General features: G+C 41.2%; 5 protein-coding genes and 1 non-coding gene across 6 annotated transcripts; 3 read left to right on the forward strand and 3 right to left on the reverse strand.

Annotated features, from left to right (window-relative positions):
- Positions 1-38: 38 nt before the first annotated feature.
- Positions 39-2,443, reverse strand: BCR41DRAFT_419434 (putative GTPase activating protein for Arf-domain-containing protein). Its single transcript, XM_022029761.1, has 5 exons — positions 2,355-2,443; positions 1,902-2,011; positions 1,542-1,713; positions 706-1,293; positions 39-589 (listed from the first exon to the last, which is right to left on the reverse strand). Exons 1-5 carry the CDS (start codon positions 2,409-2,411, stop codon positions 107-109), a joined length of 1,410 nt encoding a protein of 469 aa, XP_021884761.1. The 5' UTR covers positions 2,412-2,443; the 3' UTR covers positions 39-106.
- Positions 2,444-2,792: 349 nt separating this feature from the next.
- Positions 2,793-3,794, reverse strand: BCR41DRAFT_347230 (kinase-like domain-containing protein). The gene has a single exon (XM_022023060.1). It carries the CDS (start codon positions 3,746-3,748, stop codon positions 2,852-2,854), a length of 897 nt encoding a protein of 298 aa, XP_021884762.1. The 5' UTR covers positions 3,749-3,794; the 3' UTR covers positions 2,793-2,851.
- Positions 3,795-11,134: 7,340 nt separating this feature from the next.
- Positions 11,135-11,207, forward strand: BCR41DRAFT_t27. Its single transcript has one exon. It is a non-coding gene; the product is annotated as a tRNA-Gln (tRNA).
- A 4,130-nt stretch (positions 11,208-15,337) lies between these two features.
- Positions 15,338-17,692, reverse strand: BCR41DRAFT_419435 (Eisosome component PIL1-domain-containing protein). Its single transcript, XM_022029762.1, has 4 exons — positions 17,422-17,692; positions 17,090-17,258; positions 16,799-16,894; positions 15,338-16,673 (listed from the first exon to the last, which is right to left on the reverse strand). The coding sequence occupies exons 1-4, from the start codon at positions 17,472-17,474 to the stop codon at positions 15,516-15,518; spliced, it is 1,476 nt and encodes a 491-aa protein (XP_021884763.1). The 5' UTR covers positions 17,475-17,692; the 3' UTR covers positions 15,338-15,515.
- A 1,041-nt stretch (positions 17,693-18,733) lies between these two features.
- On the forward strand, positions 18,734-19,986 carry BCR41DRAFT_347245 (hypothetical protein). Its single transcript, XM_022023061.1, has 4 exons — positions 18,734-18,922; positions 19,098-19,182; positions 19,351-19,504; positions 19,618-19,986. Exons 1-4 carry the CDS (start codon positions 18,850-18,852, stop codon positions 19,777-19,779), a joined length of 474 nt encoding a protein of 157 aa, XP_021884764.1. The 5' UTR covers positions 18,734-18,849; the 3' UTR covers positions 19,780-19,986.
- A 184-nt stretch (positions 19,987-20,170) lies between these two features.
- On the forward strand, positions 20,171-21,563 carry BCR41DRAFT_384054 (hypothetical protein). Its single transcript, XM_022027528.1, has 2 exons — positions 20,171-20,579; positions 20,719-21,563. The coding sequence occupies exons 1-2, from the start codon at positions 20,284-20,286 to the stop codon at positions 21,371-21,373; spliced, it is 951 nt and encodes a 316-aa protein (XP_021884765.1). The 5' UTR covers positions 20,171-20,283; the 3' UTR covers positions 21,374-21,563.
- The last annotated feature ends 10 nt before the right edge of the window (positions 21,564-21,573 follow it).

The raw sequence follows: 21,573 nt of genomic DNA on the forward strand, positions 1-21,573 counted from the left end.
GACAATAATCGAATATGTGCATTGTAAATGTTTTGATTGTTTTTTCTCTTTTTGCTTTTTTTATTCCTTCAGCAATATTTCATTATTCTACTCCACGGTATGATATTTAAAAATTGGCCCAGTCGTCATCGTCACCCCATCCATCCTTCTTCCCACTCTTAGCCAATCCAGACACTGGCTTTGCTGTTGCTGCTCTAGATGCTGCGGTAGAGGTCATTCTGTTATTTGCTGTGGATCCTGTCCTTGGAGCAGGTGAATTGGAGCTGGACCGTGTGATGCCTATGCCTCCTGTCTGATAACTGTTATTGTTACTGCTACCAAATCCCCCGTTGTTGTTGCTGGTGCTGATGCCTCCGTTGTTAGAAAGGCCAGGAGAGGATGTACGGACTGGCGGTTGGTTTTTTGCCTCATAGTGATTCATAGTGGAGCTAAAAAAGTCGTCTGAACTAGTATTAGTACCGCCTCCTTGTTGATAATCCGACGATCCAAATCCACCGTATCGGCTATTGCTTGGAGGACGAGAACCGGATGCTTGAGGGTTAAGTTGCGAATTGACCATAGTTCCCAATGTGCGACCACCTTCTTGGACCTGTCAAGGACCCAAATAAGAATAAAGCGTAGATATATAAGAGCTTTATCAGAATTGTTTCCTCATTCGTTGATCCTTTGTTATAATCGACAATACTTCAAAATCAAAAGCTATACCTTCTGTCCAATGGAAGAAACATATCCACCAACCTTGTGTTGAAAATCTGGATCTGTGACTGTGGCTGCCGTAGGCTTGATCACGTTTTCATTGATCATATTTGCGCCTGCTACCAGCGTTGTTGACAAAAAGGACCAGCCCTTTGACAAGGCTGCTGCAGGATCGTTCAGGATATCATTCATATCCAGACTATCGTTTTGTGGAGGGCCTGAAGGCGTATTACCAAACCCGGTGTATTTACCACCTTGGCTTGGCGGTAGATACTCTGATCGATTCGCATTTTCATTACCAAGACGATTAAAGTACTGTTCATTTCTGGCCTTATCTGTAAGGGGCGTTGTTCCACCGCTGTTGCTGTTACCGTTGTAACCGAGACTACCTCCTGGCGAGGGACCGCTATATCCACTGCCACCACCACTCACTGGGCTGTTATATCCATTAGAACCAAACGGCGATCCGTTGTTATTGTTTCGAGCCCCAAATGCAGGCGATCCCGTTCGATTACTGTTCACAGAGTTTGAGCGGATGGGTGCTTGCGTTGTCGAAGTGGAAGGTGTCCATGGCCGACCTTCACATAGTGCTGCCAGCTAATAGGGGACGACAAAAAAAATTGGTGTAAATATTCAGTCAGATTTGTAATGGACATAAAATTTCAGCAACTGTATATGCACGAGTTCGACATGCGCGTGGCATTCAGTTAACATGACTTTGTGTAGTGGATGCTTATTTAAGCTTTTTCTTTTTTTGTTTAGAATTTGTAAGGGTGTGTTTTCATATTGTCTGTAGTTTTGTAGTCCTTGCTGTCTGTGAATGTTTACGTGCAGCATTTTGTTACCTTTTCTTTGTACTGTGCAGCAAAGACACTGCTGTACTTCTCTTTGATAGACATGCCTGGGAAATAGTCGGGGCTTGACTCGAAAAAATCCTTAGCTTTAATGTTGCCTCCAAGCTCCATCTTCTTCAACTGATCGTCAGACCATTTATCCATTGATATGGAACGCACGAAGCTTTGGACCGACAGAAGATCAAGAGGATGATATAAGGGATGATATAAACGATACCGACAAAATATTAGTTGAATGGCAACTGGAACGATTAATTGGACGATACATCTTTTTTTTATGCAGGCTTGAGCAGAAAAAATAAGTAATAAAACAAAGGTACCACGCAATGCTATGCAGTCGTATAGACCCACCTAATATGAACACCAAGTGAGCGATGGACCCCTGAGCACTCTAGACAGATGAAGATGCCCAAGTTGCAACTAGCCCATTGAGGATTGGGTGCATTGCAATCCATGCAGTTCTGTACATATGAAGATGAATAATAGCACGCATTAGGAAAGAGAACTGAGCACTTGACCATTTACTGACAGATGATGTTGAATGACCGAATGAGCCATGGCTACGATACTCCAGCTGCCAGTGAAACTCTTTTTTCTTTTTTCTGCGTGTGTTATAAGATCGGTGCCAGTCTTTCTAGCCCAAAGTGTTGCGTGTATAATAATCAGCTTGTTTTTTGGTTGCTAATAATAATAAAATAGCAGCCTTTGTTGGCTAGTTTCATCGATCGGCGTCACAATGGTTGCAATGACTGGATCCTGAAATGGTAATGTCCTGCGAGGTTGATTGTAAATGTAATGATTTACCTTATTCCCTTCCCTGCGCTGGATATCGAACAGGATGCGCTTGTATTCGACCGACATGATGGGCCAATGGGTGAAAGGAGGAAAATAAGGAAGGAAAAAAAATAAAAAATAAAAAAAAAGAAGAAAAGAGACAGCCCATCTTTTTTTTTAAAAATAACATGGAAAGACCCTGTCAACTCACTAGAGACACATTCAGGAATACATGAATGCGTACTCTTGGTCCATCTCTTTTGTCTCCTTCCTCCCTTCTTTCCCTCACATATCCACAAGTGCTTCTGATTAGCATAGTTTTACTTTCAGGTGCCTGTCGTAGCATCCATCCTTCAGGAGCTTCAGTAATAAAAAAAGGCGATTATAAAAGTAAACAACATTACATCAAAAACGCAATGCACAAAACTCCAATGGAATGTATGAGCGAATAGGCACGCGACACAGCTACGGCGTACAAAAAGGTATACTTTTTATTAAAAACGCTTAAATCTCTATTAATGATCTATTTATCGGTAACGATATACCTCACAATCATTCTGTTCTCGACAAAGATATTTATAATATTTAATCTCCTGTACTCGATGCAACCAGTCGCTTAACTCGAGCTTCATGGCTGAGCAGGAGCCCGGGCTAGCGCCGGAACCATCGTTCAAAGGAGGTGTGTTCAAGAAGGGATGCGAGTCAAGCAGCTCCTGGGCCGACTTGCGACTCTTTGGATCCTCCTCCAACATATTCACAAGGAGATCAGCAGCCTGGATTAGGACGGCCGGATACACTGATTTTTGAGAGATAAATTCCTTCAACAAACGCACTGTTTGATTAGTGTTTTCGAGACTAAGGTATTTGGATCCAAAGTAATGGAGATCGCAATCGGGAATATAAGGCTCCAACATCTCGCCAAGAACAATACCAAGAGAGTAAAGATCAGCCTCCGTAGGATCATATTGTCCATAGAACTGTGGATTTATGATCTCGGGAGCAATGTACCCAGTTGTACCACAGACTGGAATGGGGTCCAAGGACGGAGACGCATTGTCACCATTAAAATTGAATCGGTTCACACTCATGGATAAACCAAAGTCAATGATGACAACCTCTCGTTTGTTATGGGTAAGCATTAAGTTTGAAGGATTGATGTCTAAGTGAACAATGTTCTTGGCATGGACTGCAGCAAGACCCATCAACACCTGCTTGATAGAAGCGCGAATAGAACAAAGGCTCTTGTTGGCAACATGACAGTCAAACTTCTTGAGCATTGGCAGGACCAGCACTGTATTGCCATTGTCGTTGACAAACGAGTCCTGAAGCTGGATCACGTTGGGAAGGCCGCGAAGGTAGTTCAAGAGCTCCAGCTCCTTCTCGACTAAACCAGCAACTGGGACCGTCTTAAAGGCTAAAGGCATGAAGTCAGAAATGCGGATGCCAAACTCAATTGTTGAAAGATCATGCTGTAAGAGTGACAAAAATAAAAAGATAATTTGGTTTGTTAATGGATTGCTGTTTGATTACGGAAGGCCTCATAGAAAAAAGGGATGAGACGCGTCGTCTATACCTCATTGTTATGTATGATGAGGAACAACGGCGAATCTGCCCTGCTATGCTATGAAGCCGTCCGCAGTCAACCATGCGCTTGTGGCACTGCAAACGCGTTTCATGATTCTACACGCATCCAACATTTAACATAACCTGGACTTACCTCAAGCTTCGGAAACATGTCATTGACCAGGTATTCGGTCTGACCCTTGGATGGATGGTGTTCACATGGGGCCGTATACACATAATCAGAGCAACAACCCTCTTGCTCTTCCTCAGCCTTGGCCGGTGAGACTATCTTTGTGCTGTCTATAGTATTGGGCGAAGACTCTTGTGATAATTGACTTGACATGACGTCCTCAAGCTTGCCTGCAAGCTGGATATATGGTGTCTTTTCATGACAAGGGCTCAAGAGATATCCACAGTTACTCTGGCTGTTGTTACGAATATAAGTTTGGATCTGCTGCATTAGAGGGTGGCCTGAGCCATAGGTAGATCGATGCCGTTGACTGTGTCGACGCTGTTGAATAACGAGTCGGAGAGGGGGACCTGGAGGCTGACGCCTCTGTTGTACAGGTTTCTGATTAATGGTCGAGGTGACATCACTATTAACGCTGGTACTTCCTGTTGTACCGGCATTCACAGCCTCAGTCTCTCCTCCGTTAATCAGCGTAATGGCTGATGATGATTTGAGTGGGGTTATGTTGGGAGTGGAGGGTGCAGATACTGGTGCCGATGATGTGATGCCGGGCAGAGGTTTTGTTTTTCCGCTGAGGAAGAGAGTCGAGGTTGGGACCAGATTGTATTTAACGGAGGAAGTACTGTAGGTAGATATAGAAGTAGTAGCCATGTTGGATATTGGAGGATTGTGAAATAGTAAGGAAGATCCAGATTAAAGTATGAGGAAATCACTGGTTATAATGTATGAGAGAAGAGGTGTACTGGCAAGAATGACAGCGAAAATACGATGGTTGCATCAATGCAGTGGTAGAATGGGGAAAATACAGATTTGGATAAAGAGAAACTAATGGTGAGTGGGGTAGATGTGAGTGAATAAGGTATAAAAGTGAGTAAGGTAATCAAAGTTGCTGAAGACGGATGAGGATGAGGATGAGGATGAGGATGAGGATGAGGATGAGGATGAGGATGAGGATGAGGATGCTTAATATGACCGAGGCGGGGAGTATAAAAGAGAATGGAGTTGAAAAGATGAAAGGATAAAAGGAAAGGTGTTTGACTGTCTCACTGTTCTTGTTTGCTTTGCCTTGTCTTGTCTTATGCTGGAGATGTAATGAATAATTGTTTGTCAAAGTGGCCTGTTCTTCAGTCGCTATTTATATGATGATAAGAGGTCAGAAGGGTTAGGAACGATTGAATAATAGGATTGAATTGAAAAATATGTTCTGATAAGCAAGGCATGGTTCAGCAATAGAATAACATATTTATATACACTTATACTCTGTTATTTTATAACTCTATTTTTTTTATATAAATATATATACAGCATTTTATTTGTCTATTATATACAACTTATATATTTATATATTTAAATAAACATACGAAAGAATAAAAATAAAAATAAAAACCTGGACACAATGATGTTCCTGGTTCCTAACTGATGTTTGAATGATGCCGGAAACGCTCGATGAGAATAAACGGACTTGGCTTGTACGTGGCCTCCACATACAATATGTATATATATATTTGTACTGCTTCCAACTCACGTCACCCCGGATCGATCTGACTCCTACACGATCCAAACTAAATCCTTGGTTTAGACATGTTTTAAAACTTTACGAGTATCCTTGGGACAAATGACCGGGCACCTACTCACGAATTATATTTGCTTTAGTGTCTAGAATATTTCAATGGAGATTGTAATTTACCTCTCACACCGCCACTTTATCTGCCAAGCAAGATCATCACATTTTGATACATTTATATAATATAAATGTATGTAATGCCCTGTAGCATTTGGCACTGCAATCGAATATGGTCTCTTTTCCCCAAAAAAAAAAAAAAAAAAAAAAAAAAAAAATAGGCATTTAATAATCACAATGTATTGTTTGCCGACATAGGGCCCTAATTAGGCGCTCTTGATTTAATTGCTTTTATTGCTATATCCATCCGCAACCTTCATAATGTATGTAGAATAACAAAGTAATAAAGAGATGGAAGGGAAAAAAGAGAGACAAATAAGGATAAATGGACTTTGAATTTGTTATTTATTCCGCTATCGTTTATTTTGGCTATTTAGAAAAGAGGCAAAGGGAAAGATGTGCATGGCAAATACCTTTCATTGTTCCTGGATTATGGCGGATCAATTCATTACACAAGATCATCCATTACCCATGAGCCTGTCAAGATCATCACTTTCAATAATGTCGAGGGGTTTCTCATCTTACTGCTCCCTACTTCTTCCTTCCCCCTATCAACCTACCCTTTCCCTTGCATTTGCTTACCATTTTGTGTCGTCTTGGTTAGCTTTCACTTCATACTACCTATTCAACGATCGAGCCCCAGCCATATCGCAAGCATTCGTGAATAGAGAATGCGCTATTTTTCTTTTTTTAAGAGATAAGCAAATCAGGTAAGGATAATACAACCTGCTCTGGCAAGCCAAGCTTATAGGGGTCATAGCAAAATACTTTAGTTCTCGTACTATCGCTTGCTCTTCTTTTTTTTTTTAACCCATCGTCTTACTTTGTTATCGCAAAAATAATAAGGAAATAATAGTGCCTCTGGACACGAGGACAACCATCCTAAAAAAAAATCTCCATCTCTCACTGCTCTTGTAGATGCAAGCATCGAGGTAATGACGGCCTCGAGACGAGAGGAAAGAGTAGTTCAGTTGTCTTTTTTTTTTTTTTTTTTTATAGCAAACAAAGCGCGGGGATGCACACTCCCTGGTCATTTTGCGTCAGACAGAAATAGCACTTTCTCCATTTTATGTACTTCGCCTGCTTGTTAAAGTTATTAGGCATCTATCCCCGTTTAACTTTGGCTTTACTTTGTCTATCTTAACATAAACCCTTCACAATCAGTCTAAATACTCTTCTAATTTAATCAAGTCTAAACCGAAAAATAAAGCTTACGGTTGCTCCGACGCTGCCCCGTGTCAACAGTACATGTACATAGATAATATGGGGCAAGACTATGACAGGGCTTGTTATAAGAGGATGATGAAAAAGGCACTAACTGACCATTGCACGTGAGAGAGAACCACTCTTCAATCACACAGACCCTTTTACTCCAAAAGTATCCAGTCAATCAACAATCCGATTATTCACTATCCATTTATCCACTACATACAAAAAAAAAAAAAAATGGAAGATCGATGGCGAAAGTCGATGGCGAATACCACAATAGCGCTAAAGCCCGGTACTTTTCCGAACAAATGGAGCGGGCGGATAAAAGAATGTGCAATTGAACTATTTTAGACTTCTTTTGAAAGCGCTAGTGCATCCCGACACGCTCTCTGTGTCTTTCTTTACCCCTCTCTCTATTCCTTTTTTGTCTCTTCTTTTGTTCTGCGCGTGTTTTTTTTTTTTTGTTTGCTATCACCCATCATAAGTCTGTATATATTTTCATACATACTTTCATTGGACTCCTTTACCCCTTACACTCTGACTCTTTGAAAGAAACACATTCTTGAGTAAAATGTAACAACATCAACACTGGCAAGGAATAAAGAAAACGCATATAGCCGAAGATTGTATAAATACACATTTAGATTGCTTATTCTTTAATGATCTTCAAAAAAAAAACATCTATTGTAAACTGATGCCAACAACACAATAAACATGGATTGTTGTATTGTTTTGACACGTTCGAGCTTTTTTTGTTAGGAATGCTTTTTGAATAATATACTCTTAAATCAAAACACTACAAACACATATATATATATACGACAGACAGCTAGGGGTAACGGGAAAACATTAGTCAGTCTAATCATATCTAATGCGATAATCAAGAACTACATGTGCATCTATCAGACTCGACTATACAAATGCATTATATATATTTTAACCAAGCCAGGCTCACATAACAAACGCCATATACACATGTAAGAATTGTAAGAGCCAAACGTAAAGAACGGATCTTGTTTTCGTAGAAAACACTATGATATCACTATAATAACTTTTATTAGTACGATTTCGTCGATCCTAGAAAACGCGTCGCGCGGATTGTGCTTATTTTATTTTATACAGTTATTCTATTTTACACTACATAGATGACACAGATGATGACATGACCAAAAATCATATGTGGCACATCTGTATACATCATAAGCAACGAACCACAATCTTCCAGAAAGGAGTAAGGTGGCCATTGCGCTCTTCATTTTTTACTCCGATTCCACATTATGTAAGATGAATATGCAAAACCTTGTTAAGACTCTCTACATATATATATATTTATATGTATATATACTATATGACCCTAGCATGACGCCAATTGATGTCCAATACCACGGACACAATTTTTTATGACACTCCGGATCACTTGAAATTTGTATTTTCACAATCAAAGCAATTTACTAACAGCTACGGAAGACCCATCCATGAAATCATACTTTTCACTAAAGACTAGTGCTTTTTTTTTTTTTTTTTTTTTTTTTTTAAAAAAAAAACTTTTCTGAAAGCATTGAATGTGGAGTATAATACTGGTGTAAATGCCCGGATTTATAAGCAGTATTCAAAGCGCCTCACCACTTTTAGGACACGGAGCCGTCTCATTTCGATTGACACCCTTGAGAAGGCTGGTTCAGCTTTTTTTTTTTTTTTTTTTTTTTTTTTTTGATAACGAAGGCCTACGAGGCCATATAAGTTCTTTTGCCAGACTCTTCGCCTGCTTGCACCACGACGAGATGGTCTGGTTGCGCGCCCCACCTTTTTTTTTTTTTTTGATAACAAGGACCCTCAGGGTCATGGGATTTATTTTCTACACTCTATGAACAAAATGCTCCAGAAACTATAGTCAATATACAGCTATTACTGCACAACGACAAGAGCCGCTGTATCCATGATTTCATAAACCCTGACCGCCGTGGTTGGTACTCAAAGTCCACCTTTCCGACGTGGCCTGTTGCGCAACGCGACAAATTATCCGCTATCCATAATCATCAAAAACTTCATTCCACCTAGCCGCTCCATCACGTCCAGTTTGGTTTTCCCAAGGTAACTGTCCCGGACTCGGTCATCCGCGATCTTGTAGATCTCTTTTACATTCAGCTTCTGTCTTTGTCTGAGGGAAGGGACAAGGAAATCATTGCTACTACGTCTGTGCTCCCCAACACAGTTGCGTCCTCTAGCGCGTTTGCTCATAGCAGTGATTCCACGAGCCTTTTCCCATTCAACAGTAACTTTACACCGTTTGTTCCAGATTTCTGTACGACCGAATTCTTCTATGGCCTTGACGAAGCGCCCTGCCATATATGTAGCTATCCTTGTTGTTGTCTTGAAGCCAACTTTCCAACTCTGAGCAATGGACTTGGGCGTAAGTCCATGGTAAATGTCCTGCACAGACCAATCTAGTGCGTGCTCTCTCTCTTCCTCATCATCGCCGTTCCTATCACCATGGCGTCGTACTTCTCGCACACCATCGATATGCATCTCCAGAGTTTTCCAAATGTAGTCCTCCTCTGCCGCAGTAAAAGTTGGCTCTTTTGTCCTTGGTGGGTCTACACCTCTCTCTCTGGCCCTTTGTGCTTGCTCCTGCACTGCTTTCAACTCTTTCCTCCATGTCCTCTCCCCTATCACATTCACATTTTGGATTATCTCCTTCCACTTCTCGGCCTGAGTCTCCATCGTCCTTGGACATCTCCAGATGTGCGATGTATCTTCATCCTCTGTCCCACACACTCTGCAGTTGCCGTCTTCATAAAGGTCTGGCCTCCAGTGTCTCATATATGACTGTGTAGGCAACATTCCATGGAGTTTCTTGATCCTGTGCGCTCGCTTTTGGCAGTCCGCTGGGCTGGTGAAGAGTCCTTTCGGTAGGTTGCTATCATGAACAATGTTCATAGTAGCTCGCCAATCAATTTTTGTCCAATCCTTAACATGCTCCTGCATCCTGTTCTGAGCGATCCACGTGTGATGTGTACGAGTTGTTGACTGTAACTTAAGGATCTGCCTTAAGTCATCTTCCGCTGGTACACCGTTGAACTTTGCATGGCAGTACATGTCATTATGCTCCGTTATGTTGATATCCCATAGCTCGCCATAATGTCCATGTTTTGCTGCTTCGTCCGCTTCTTCGTTCCCTCTGTTGCCGACATGTCCTTTGACCCACTCGACCGTGACTTCCGATCCTTGTTGAATAAATGCGTTGTGTATAGCTGCCCACCATACTGCATACGGTGATCTAATACGTTGTCGCAACGTGCTATCCACTCTGCCTCGGACCAATGCTCGGAATTGAGTCACAACTGCGCTGTTATCAAGTCGGATTGTCATAGGTCTGTTTCGTGGGCTGATAAGTATTCCTGCCAACAAACCAGCTAGCTCTGCCTTTGTCGAGGATGCGTTGCCTGCTACTCTACCAGATAGCGCAGTGTAAAACTCACCCTCTTGTGTCTGGACTACCACACCAAATGCCATACTTACTCTTTCAGTGCCAATATCTTTGAGAGATCCATCCGTATAAATGACATTACCCGGCTGGATATTGTACCGTTCCCTTTGGCGTTGGATTTTTCTCCTCAGTATTGGCACTAATGATAACTCCATTTGTGTCCCTGGCTAGGCCTCTGTTGACTTCAGGGATCACTTTTAGGCACGGTGTCTCGTTGGAATCCAGGTCGACTTTTGCTCTCCTTAGCAGAGCTTGCTCGCTCAGACCCTCATATCTCCTTGTGTTCTGGGTCCGGCGTCTCCTCGCTTCTTCGCGGGCTCGCATGCGTTCACCATGCCTTCGCTCTCGGTCCTGGTGGCGTTCTGCTCTTCTGACTATGGCATCTAACTTTGCTCTTTGTCGCCTAAGATTATGTTCTCTGGTTGCTCTGCGCGCCTCTTTCATAACAGCTTCTCGTCTCTTTTTCCGCTCCTTCTGTTGATCTAGAATCCACTTAATTCCAATTGGTGGCTCAACAGCTTGATTAGCCGGTGATACTGTCAAAGTTCTGTTCGTTGCACCTTAAGCAAAGATACACCTACTATTTACAACACACTATATACACGTGATTTAAATGCTTGTGACTACCTATATTTATTTATGTATATATAATATTCCTTTGCAAAGCAATCGCACTCAAGGGTTTCGTGTTGTAATTGGTTAGCAATCAAGACTCTGAATCTTGCAATCCGAGTTCGAGTCTCGGCGAGACCTTTTGCTTTTTGCCATCTTGGTATCTATTATACATGTATATTTTTGCTTAAGGATGAAGTTATTGGCACTCCCCCGTAGCTGCGCTCTGTTGTATATTCCACAGAATGCAATATTATGATGGCCAAGTTAGGAAAAATACTGAGTAAAAACACCAATGCACTGAAAAGATTAGTATAAGAAATTAGTGGCAATAACGCGCCACACATAGACGCGAAAAATCTTTGATATGAAGTTTTTAGAACGAACCTATGTCATCCTACAGATAGATACGTAGTTACCTAGTTAAGTTCCTCTAGCAGAAAATGAATAAATACCCCATGGGCGTGGTATGTGGACCCATATCTTATTCTCACTTACTTTTCTACTGCTTACTATCTATCTACAAAATATTTTTCACGCTCTATTCCGCTCTACAGTCTCCCGCAAGAAAGTCTGGTCAAAGTGGGTTATTTATTATTTTTTTATTTTGAATCTCTGAAAAACAGCTCATTTGTGACATACAAAAATACTTCACCAACCAAGATGGAAATTTATGCTTTTATTAATGATGCCAATGTGGATAATCACTAAAGTTTTTGGGCAGTACATGCTGAGGGAAAACGGCAAGAAATAGGAATGAAGACAGTGTTTCTCTTCATAACCATTTCAAAATTTTATTTTTTTGACTAAACTTTCTTTCAGGTGATTGTGCAATATGAAGCTAGTCCCTAGACGCAGTGAGCATCTACATGTGCTGCTGAGTATGCGACACTGCGTGCTAAAGACGACCCAAGGCAAGTTCTGCCTATTATTGGTGAAAAATCAACCCTGGTTGAACATGATAACAAACTTGGAATGTAATGAGGCAAAAATAAGGATCTTTATCAACGTAACAGAAAAGAGTATCCATGTCTCTTTTCTATCACTATAAGTCACGGCTATGCTATTAAAGTATTTTAGCTATTTAGATATAGGGATATAGGTAATTGTGGCACGGTCGGCTTTGAGTGCGAGCTGCCACCAACTATCAAAAGATAAGTAATCTCTCGAGTTACAAACGAGCGAGAGGATAGGCATTCCACAAAATAAACTGAGGTCTACCCATTGTATTTTGGTGAATTTGATAAGCAAAATTTAGTACCGAGGGTGCTTGAGCTCTTAATAAAGAAGGACAGAGATAAAGACATAGATAGAAGAAAGAGAAAAGAAAGAGAGTAGTGACACGACACGTTATGCATCGTAGCAATGAGTATGATCGTTTATATATCTACCGAAACAAACTACACATTAGAGGCCCCTAATTACTGAATTCATCGTTATGTACTTAATTGAAAGAAAGCATTGGTGAACCATCTACAACCTATAACAATACGACCAACAAAAGTGCAAGTAAAGCGGCATAGTATATTTCAATTATAGATAGATCATTTGTAATTCTTTATTTAGTCCCAGATCGCATAAAGAATATCAACATCTATTCTGGGCTACGTACGACCTTGATAAGATAAATATTCTGGTCAATATTTGATGCTTGGGTATCGAGCTTGTGTCGTGGAAGGCTTCCTGGTAGTGGTATTTAAGACTGAAATAAAGACCCCATACAAGTAGTATTTTGTTATTTGTACAGGGGGAGCAGTGTAAATAAGGTGTGTACGGGGCGTGCAAATAAGAGGTATACGGGCCCGTGCAAATATCTTTTTCCTTTGCTTAACTATGTTATGGAAAAGTGATAAAGGATGCATGACCATACACATCTTATTCACACTGTCTCTTTTTACAATAGTTTAAGTTAATGATGAGGATTTAGACGCTCCAAATAATACGGATGGTAATAGAAACCCTCCAAATATAATACCCATGTATGGTTTCCAATACTTGCAGAGTTTGTTTCAAGATGGATTTTTCATTAAGAAACTGTAATGGAAATCGACACAAGCTAAAAAAGTTTTTCTAATCGGCTATTATCTGTTTTATATTTAAAAGGCATTGGATAGTAAGCATTGTCATCATTAAACCCCATCCAAAAGAACTATTTGATATGCGTTGTTTGTCACTAAAGTGACCTGCGCCAAAAGAGGCGGGTCTGTGATTGAGTGATAATGCAGATGCAGAACCTGGAATTGTATACCTGTTCTTCAATTACAAAAAGTGTGGTAAGCGAACCATTTATATTTCAAAGGTCTAACTATAAAGAGCAATAAGCCAACAAGCGAAGTCTCTGTGTAGGCCTTTTCAGGACATGAATTTATTTACCATGTGGATAAGAGTGTCCAGAGCCATGAAACTATACACTTCTAAATGTTTGAATGTATATGTGTGGCATAGTGCTAACTAAAAGATCAACCAACCAACGGTCATGATCTCATTTAACAACTGACGCACACTCAGACCTTTAGAGTGGTTGGGGAGTTTGACTCTTCCATCATCTGCATCATCTCCTCTAGAGAAACAGCTTTGTAGGCGAAACATCATTGTTAATTTTGAGCCAATAAAAATGAATCAGTGGGGTCGTCCATTCTTGACTGCGAACGGCCGGTTCCCCTCTCCCCTAAAGTTTCCGTGTTTGATGGAGAAGAGTTTCTCCGCTCATTACTGAAACCGAATGGCCGGTATATGTACTATCACAGCACGTCATTGATTCATTAGGTCCAAAAATGGGAGCTACCTTCTTGCGATGCCAATTCCAATCATAGTACCCATGGTAACTATACCCCAAATGATCGTATCTCTTTTTTGAGTACATTGTTCTTGCTCTTGGGAGCAAGAGTCTTCTTCATATTACTGCCAATCCATCAAAGGCAAATTATACTGAGGATAACGCGTCCTAGTGACTGTATCTCTTAAGATCCAAAAGGTTTTTGGCAAAACGGTTATTGGTGGCGTTTCCACTGCTGCTGCTGGTATTGCTACTATATTTGCTGGTGATTGATAGTATCTTGATCTCGAATCCGCCTTCATATCCCCAATTTTCTGGAACCATCCAGCTTTACTATTCTCCAGCATTTCCTAGGATAGTGATTCGAGAGACATTCTGAGATTAAATTCAGGATTGGAAGGATATTTGATGGCAGAGCAAACGATAGCTGTTGTAGATATAGTAGTGATGCTAGATGAGGATTTTTGCCTTGAATGTCATTGTCTTTCCTAGACGCTTCCAATGTATTCGATATACCATTGGACTATATTGACTGCCATGAAAGAAGTTAAAGGCCTTATGAGGCGGATGAGATCCTCTCTCATGACTGTTGCTAGCTGAGCCCACTTTATGTATTCATCCTTGTTAGGTTCTTTATATCATCTGGAGTTATATTAGGGTCATGTGCAATCATATTGAGCATGCTTTGAGACGATCCCAGTCATCTAGAAAAAAAAAACGATATCCTTGTGGCTCCAGGCCATGATCAGCCTAGATCCTGATATGTAGATAGCGTTTAATAGTGGGGCCGTATTCTCGATCTCTGAAGCATACTCGACACCTTTGACATCTTTATTATTCTAATCATACACCACTGTGGAGGCAATCCGACGACAGTTGCGTCGTGGATCATAGAGAGCGGTGATGAAGCGGCGCTAAAGGAGGCGTGACTGTTGGCATAGAAATAATATTAATGCCAGCTGGTGTCTGGATACCTAGAGGTAAATTGTCGTAGATGTTCGCAGGTAGAAAGTAATGTGCGGCTTGCGTCCATCCATCCAGTAGCGATCGCAAACACAACCTCCGCTTGGACCATTTTATCCATCGCGTGTTTTTTTTTTTTTTTTTTTTTATAATTATAAAGATGAACAAGGCAACGAATAAAGCAAAAAGAAAGAATAGAATGTCGTACGCTGACTTTGGAATGACTCATTCTTTTTATCTGAAAGGATAGACCTTGCAATCCACAATCCCTCAGCCGAGAAGCAGAATCAACATAAAACTATATATATAAAAATGACTTTAAAAGCATAATAAATTTTAGCATATCAAAATCATTCACAAATCCACGCTGGTTGGATCGAAACCCAAAGTACCGATAGTAAGTACGAGAGAAAAGGGACAGGGCGCATTTTGACTTCGACACAGAGAGGTGGTGACATTTCATTACATGAATATGAGAAATATTGCATGCAACACATTTGACTATTAACTTTATAAAAAATTTTGAACATTAGGTGTCGTTGCATGCCTGCATGCGTTGATGACGGACATTCATAAATGATACATTCCATAGGACCATCATGAGATTTGATTAATGTTGTGGTATACGTAAGAAAGAGCACTCAAAAAAATGATACAAAAAGAAAAAAAAATAGGTAAGTTCTGCTTAGGAACAAACTTTGTGTTTCTATCTATTTCTCATCCATGATTACTTGCGTCCTTGGATATCGCGGGGATATCGATGTTCCGATATCATTTTTATAGAGGTCTGAGTTATCCATCCGTTCCATCCTACTCCGTTCCCTTGTGTCTGCGAACCCCAGTCTATAGCTTCGCGCTGGAGATGAGGACATATTTTTTTCATACGACGTAGGCTGATGTTGATGGGCTCCATAGCCTGAACTGTCACCTGTTTCACTTCTTCGAAGCATAGCTGGCGTGAATGGACGGCCGCCTATGTTATTACCTCCGTAATCATCCGTGCTTGAATGTCGAAGGTTCGATGCAACTGTCGAGGCTGCGTTTTGATAGTGCTGTTGTGATGGTGAAGGCTTTGGGGAATAAGAAGAGGAGCTCTGCTGACGAGCCCGCTGCTGCTCTAAATGTAAGTGACGTTGTTGTTCCTGAAGATGACTCATCTGTGGAGATGATGTGTATGAAGGAACATCCAAGTTCGAGTCGGGAGGTGATATGTAGTCATCAGAGCGATTAGCAACGTCATTGATCTCATTCTTCCAATTTTCATAATCGCTGCCACTTGCTTGACTACGATTCGATTTCAACATTTGGACTTCTTCCCAGTAGCTCGAGCTTCTGTGGGCCGGGTCTGCATTCGGATAGTCGTCATGGCTGCCCGTTTGTGAATTCGAGTCTCCATAAGCTACTGGCGATGTTCTACTGTTGTATGCAATAGCAGCATCCGACATCGCGAGCTCATCGTGGGATGGCGCGACATGAGGTCGAATAGGGTTGCCCACTGGCTGGGGTTGCCAGCTGGTGACTGCAATCCTTACTTGGCTAATTGCGGCTGCTGTGTACTCTGCTCCGTTGTATAGTGTAGCCTTATTTGCCTCCTGTGGTCCCACGTCAATAACGTTGGTTATCTGGCGACCATATCCTGCAATGAGAGCCATCTTTTCTCCAAACTCAATCATGGAATCAAATTGAGCATTGAAAGCATCCCTGATTGTAATGCGCTTGAATTGAAGTAATTCTAGTTCCTGACTCAGCAGTTCAGCAGAGACACGTTCAAGGGCAGTCTGAAGCTCCATCAATTTGATAGGGTTCTCTTTGCTTGATTTCTGATGTTTAGTGATTTGATTAGTAAGGTCTTGTTTCTTTTTGCGGTTCTAATAGTGAGAGGTATTGGACAAAGAATGCAGAGTAAAATTAATTATTGTGGTTCAATAACCAACGGAATTATCAGTATTATCAGTCTTATCTTTAACTCAAAGAGCTACGACCATTTACATACATCGTCAAGGGCCATTTCATGGACTTTGAGGCTCTTGATCTGTTTACGGTAGGCTGTATGCTGGATTGAATATGCCTGATGGATTAGGCCAACCTCCTAGGAATAACATAATACATAACATAGCACCGTATTACCGCGCGGGAGTGAATATGATTTTTGAATTAGTCTAACATCACATTGACAAATAAAAATGCGAATTATACTCCCAACCCCTCAGTCTCGTAAGCAATAGACCATGCTAAAAGAAGTTCAATAAAGCTTCTCCCTTCTCAACTTAGATTAATTACATACCTCCATAAGCTGAGTCATGCGCTGACAGACATCCGCCAAGTCATCGCCTTCATTACAACCCCAGCCTGAGATGAGCTTCGCACTTGTAGTGATCTCTTTGTCCAGCACTTTGAGCGAGGCATCGATGTTCTTCAGCTCTCCTAGCCACTTATTGATGTTTTTGTAATTGCTGATTTCCAATGCGGAATCAATTAGAATGGTTAGTCTTTCATTCTATAGATGAGATGCAATTATGGTAGGGGTATAATGTACTGGCACAGGAAGGGGATTTTTATTTTTGATAAGAGTTTCACAATAATTAGGCAATGATTAATTAAAAAAATGTATCATACCCGAGAGAGAAATTATTCAGTCCTCGGCGAAGATCATGTCCGATGCTTTGCATTCTGCCGAAAGAGGATGAGTTGACAAAAAGCAGAATGGCGTGGGGAGACAAGAGTAAGATAAGGGTAGAAAAAGAAAGAACGAAGTGTAACCAAGGAAAGATGATGTATTGAATGAGAGAAGATAGAGTATGAGGAAGAGAAAGAGACAAGCGAGATGATAAACAATAAAGACCTTGTTGTACCAAGATGAGCCGTAAAATAGTAAATTAAAAAAAAAAAATGAAAAATGATGAGAGAGAGAAATAGGAGAGAGAAAGGAAACGATGGAAATGACTGAGCATTTGTACACTCTCTTTGTCGCTCTCACTCAAACATTTGATTTGCTGATTACGACAGTTGGGGAGAAGAATGAGGCAGTTGGACAAGGATAGGGTCAGGACCATAGGAACACAAAAAGCACTTGGGGTGAGATGATGACATGTTTAGGGCAAGGTACAAGTTTACCTTTCTATCGATTTAATTGCATCTCATTAATAACAACTCTAATGCTCAAATATTGTAATCACACTTGTGAGTCTGTTTTATGTGAATATGTAACGGATGAGATACTGTGGTTGTCGTTGTTCAAAAGCTTGCTTCACCACATTCAAACTCTTACTGTTTCCATACGGATCGATTAGACATGCCATTTATTTTGTGCGTTGTAGGGTGTCATTAAAAGTTTAAAAGCATTTTAGCTGATAATAAAGTATACTCTTCTCTATCGGATTTTTCACCTCAGCTTTTGGGGTATAGATAATCCTTTTCAGGTTTCGAGACAGGTGCCCAATATCTAGTCATGGATCCTTGAGTATTATGTGCCCTTGTTGAATAAAAGCAGACAGTTTTTTATGATCTACGAGTTGCTCTCAATAATGGAAGTGGTAGATGTCGTGTGAACATGTACATGTTCACATCTTGTGAGAAACTAGAGCCTTTCTTGAATGTTTGCTCTAGAGCCATTGAAGGGACCCGGGCCCCCCTGCTAGCTTGTCAGACTTGAGCCAAAGGCCAAAGGACTGCTGTTAAGACGACAAACGCGTCCAAAGCGCGTTTTTCATTGTGTTTCCAGTCTTCAGAGGACTCTATGCTCTTTGTTTCCTTGGATACGGTGTCCTGCGAGCTAGTGGCGAGCCCCAGGGTGGTTTTATACACGATTTCGCCAAGGCAGATGACGTAGTTTTGTATGCACAGGATATATTTTGAACTTTGGGCTGGACCATTGGGAGGGAAAGGCTATATAATTCGCACGGGAGCCACGGATCTCTTTAAAGTGATTCCTATTTCTTTTTAACTTTCCAAAGAATTCTATTCATCTTGTTCCATTATCCTATTTTTCCTCATTGGAAAACAATCTACAAAAATTCATCTCACTCTCACTAAGCAATCCTCACAATGTCCAAAAAGCCTTCTGCTAAAGCCATCGCTAAGCTCAATGCCACCACCCTCTTTCCTGAGATCAGAAAGGGTATGACGCTTCATGAGCAAAAGAGAAGTGGATGAGCCAGTTGTCAAAAACAATCTGCGGTGGCAAGCATTATTCGGATTGCTGTGCGACTTGATGTGGTGCTGTCTGTGCTCTTGCTTTCTTGTATATTTTTGATCCTTTTATTGAACCCTTTTGTGTTCTAATTGAAATATAGAGATTGAAAAGAACCCATCGCTCTTTGCCATCCGCGGATTTTTTATCTTTAACATTACAAAGAGGAATGTCCCCATGACAGAGTGGTAATCGATAGTTTTTTAACTCTTTCCATCAATTTCCCGCAAGCATGAATTCTCTTGAATTCTGTTTCCAACTATGTAAATCATGTGTAAAAAGAATTATCCATTGACATGTGCAACCTTCTATTGTAACTGTAATTGGATGGTCTCGATTTCCATTTCCATTACAAGGTATCTCCTGTTCCAGGGGTTCGATGCCCCTGCAATCGTGTCTCAGAAGAGGCCTGAGATCCCCAAGGCCAAGCCCGACCAACAGCCAATCCCTGTGGCTATCATTCAGATCGAAGACGCGGATCTGCTCAACTTCATGAGCGGTGGACTTACCGTACGTGCAGCAACTCGCAGACCTGGTTAAATTTGATCTATGGTATTGCTAAACATCAGAGTTTCATACTATTTCATACCTATTAAATGGACTGCTTTATGAAATGTGCATAGGGATCACGCGGTATTGTGAGCGGAAAGATCAAGATTGCTGGTGCTATGGAATTGGCGGAAGAGCTGGAGCAGATTTTCAGAAAGGCCAAAGGATCGGAAAAGACCCTTGCTTACTTGGAGCAAAAGCGTGGAAAATCTGAGAAAGCCAGAGCTCGTCTTTAAGAGCAGGCATATACTTTTGCTCTGCTCTGTCTACTTCATGTATAGACTCCTTGCATTGTACTTGGAAGAGTGTCTGTCCTCCAACATAATGCAGCTACACTGGTAGAGAATCTAATAAAAAGATCCGAGAGCAAGCCTACAGCATGAGCCGCTATTATTTAGAAGATCATTTGAGGTAGTAATAGGTTTGGATGCATCCAATCGCATGGAACAAATGCATGATGAACAAAGACTCAATCAATAGGTCAACAGACATTTATGCCTTAATATATCTCCTACAGGTAATCAGTATCATCAATGGGTGACCCGACCCTGTCAAGGATCCTTGAGAGTGTTGATGACCAGACAGAGCATTTGGCTCTTTTTTTTTTTTTTTTTTTTTTTTTTGGAGGCAGGCTTTTTCAAATCACGAATATAGATTAGCTGTGGCTACGACAAGATGACTGGACAGAGCCCTTTAAGCAGAGAGGCAGAGAGGCAGAGGGGCATGGTGATATTTAAAGAATGTCTACGTACGAGCCCAGCCAAAAAAGCAGTCTTACCTGCCTATTTTTGTTTCTGCTGACGGGAGCTAGAGGGTGTGTGAACGGACAGAATGCTTTGAGCAGACAAGTTGAACGGTGCCTAAAATTAACTCGCGACAATTGCTATGCCTTTTTATACTCTTCCTTTTTCTTCTTTTTCTTTTTCTTCTTCTCTTCAAAAATCCTTCGCAACTTTTTTCTCCTTCCATTTCTGAATAAAACGCACATATCCACTTCCTTATCACAAAACTACCTATACCTCATATTTTTTATCATGTAAGAAACGATCTTCCATACTACATATTGCTATTTTCCCTATACTTATTCATGGATCTACTTTTAAAATACCTTTCTCGCTAAAGAACGGAAAAAAAAGAAAAAAGCTAATCAAATGCTGTTTCAAACATGTTTCTAGGTCTACTTCTGATATTTCTTCCTCACCCCCAGGTTCCTCGCCCTTGAACGAGAACTCCCAGCCCGCACCTGCAGCTGCACCCGCAGCAACCAAAGTGCAGGGTCTCGCACGGCGGTATTCTGCTCTAGCAAAGGCTGCTGAGAAAGACAAATACGTACCACAAAACAAGATTGACAAGCCAAGAGGAAACAGCAAGCTTAACGACTCCACCACGGCTGCAGCAACGACTCCATCTAAAAATGCCGCAGCTGCATCAACTGTTGCCCAGCCCCTTGCCAAGACATCAGAGGTCCAAGAGGAGAAGAAAATTGATTCAGATTCAAAGGTCTCGGAATTGACAGATAAGATCAAGGATGCTGATCTTGCTGATGTGAAAGAAGAAACAAAAGAGGAGCAAGAGGAGGAGCAGACTGAGGAACAGGAGCAAGTAGAACAGGAGCAGGAGCCTGTCCAGGAGCAAGAGCCAGTCCAGGAGAAGGTCATCGTTCAAGACGTTGAAGATGTCACATCTGCTCCTATTGCAGTCCAGGAAGCACCCGAGGTTCCCGAGCCTGCTTCAACCGAGGCCAAGGAGGAAAGCCAAGTTGCTGAAACTGTCGCTGAGACTGAGAAGAAGGAGGAAGAGGAGCCCAAGGTTGTTTCTGCTGATTCATAAACGTCGGGATGAACGCTCAGATCACAAATCATGTCTGTGGGAAAGAGCAAACAAGTAAAGCCAAGTATAAAAACATGAAGTTAATAAATATTAATACAGAAAAGAGAACTGATAGCTTAAAGTATATATGTTCACATTGAAATATCTGGACCCTGGAGAAAAAGAATAAAGCCAAAACGTTATTTCCTTCACGTTTTCTT

The sequence above is a fragment of the Lobosporangium transversale genome (assembly GCF_002105155.1).
Source record: "Lobosporangium transversale strain NRRL 3116 chromosome Unknown BCR41scaffold_5, whole genome shotgun sequence".
Taxonomy (NCBI): domain Eukaryota; kingdom Fungi; phylum Mortierellomycota; class Mortierellomycetes; order Mortierellales; family Mortierellaceae; genus Lobosporangium; species Lobosporangium transversale.

What these genes read in the sequence shown, in the direction of transcription:
- BCR41DRAFT_347245 (XM_022023061.1), top strand. Translation starts at nt 18,850, where the DNA reads ATGTCCAAAAAGCCTTCTGCTAAAGCCATCGCTAAGCTCAATGCCACC. An exon ending in CTTTCCTGAGATCAGAAAGG is followed by an intron (nt 18,923 to 19,097) that starts GTATGACGCTTC and finishes ATTGAAATATAG; the next exon opens with AGATTGAAAAGAACCCATCG. An exon ending in TCATGAGCGGTGGACTTACC is followed by an intron (nt 19,505 to 19,617) that starts GTACGTGCAGCA and finishes AAATGTGCATAG; the next exon opens with GGATCACGCGGTATTGTGAG.
- BCR41DRAFT_419435 (XM_022029762.1), bottom strand. Translation starts at nt 17,474, where the DNA reads ATGCAAAGCATCGGACATGATCTTCGCCGAGGACTGAATAATTTCTCT. An exon ending in GCATGACTCAGCTTATGGAG is followed by an intron (nt 16,895 to 17,089) that starts GTATGTAATTAA and finishes TGTTATTCCTAG; the next exon opens with GAGGTTGGCCTAATCCATCA. An exon ending in ATGAAATGGCCCTTGACGAT is followed by an intron (nt 16,674 to 16,798) that starts GTATGTAAATGG and finishes TCTCACTATTAG; the next exon opens with AACCGCAAAAAGAAACAAGA.
- BCR41DRAFT_347230 (XM_022023060.1), bottom strand. Translation starts at nt 3,748, where the DNA reads ATGCCTTTAGCCTTTAAGACGGTCCCAGTTGCTGGTTTAGTCGAGAAG.
- BCR41DRAFT_419434 (XM_022029761.1), bottom strand. Translation starts at nt 2,411, where the DNA reads ATGTCGGTCGAATACAAGCGCATCCTGTTCGATATCCAGCGCAGGGAA. An exon ending in AGCGCAGGGAAGGGAATAAG is followed by an intron (nt 2,012 to 2,354) that starts GTAAATCATTAC and finishes TCATATGTACAG; the next exon opens with AACTGCATGGATTGCAATGC. An exon ending in TTTCTTCCATTGGACAGAAG is followed by an intron (nt 590 to 705) that starts GTATAGCTTTTG and finishes GGTCCTTGACAG; the next exon opens with GTCCAAGAAGGTGGTCGCAC.
- BCR41DRAFT_384054 (XM_022027528.1), top strand. Translation starts at nt 20,284, where the DNA reads ATGTCTACGTACGAGCCCAGCCAAAAAAGCAGTCTTACCTGCCTATTT. An exon ending in TACCTCATATTTTTTATCAT is followed by an intron (nt 20,580 to 20,718) that starts GTAAGAAACGAT and finishes ACATGTTTCTAG; the next exon opens with GTCTACTTCTGATATTTCTT.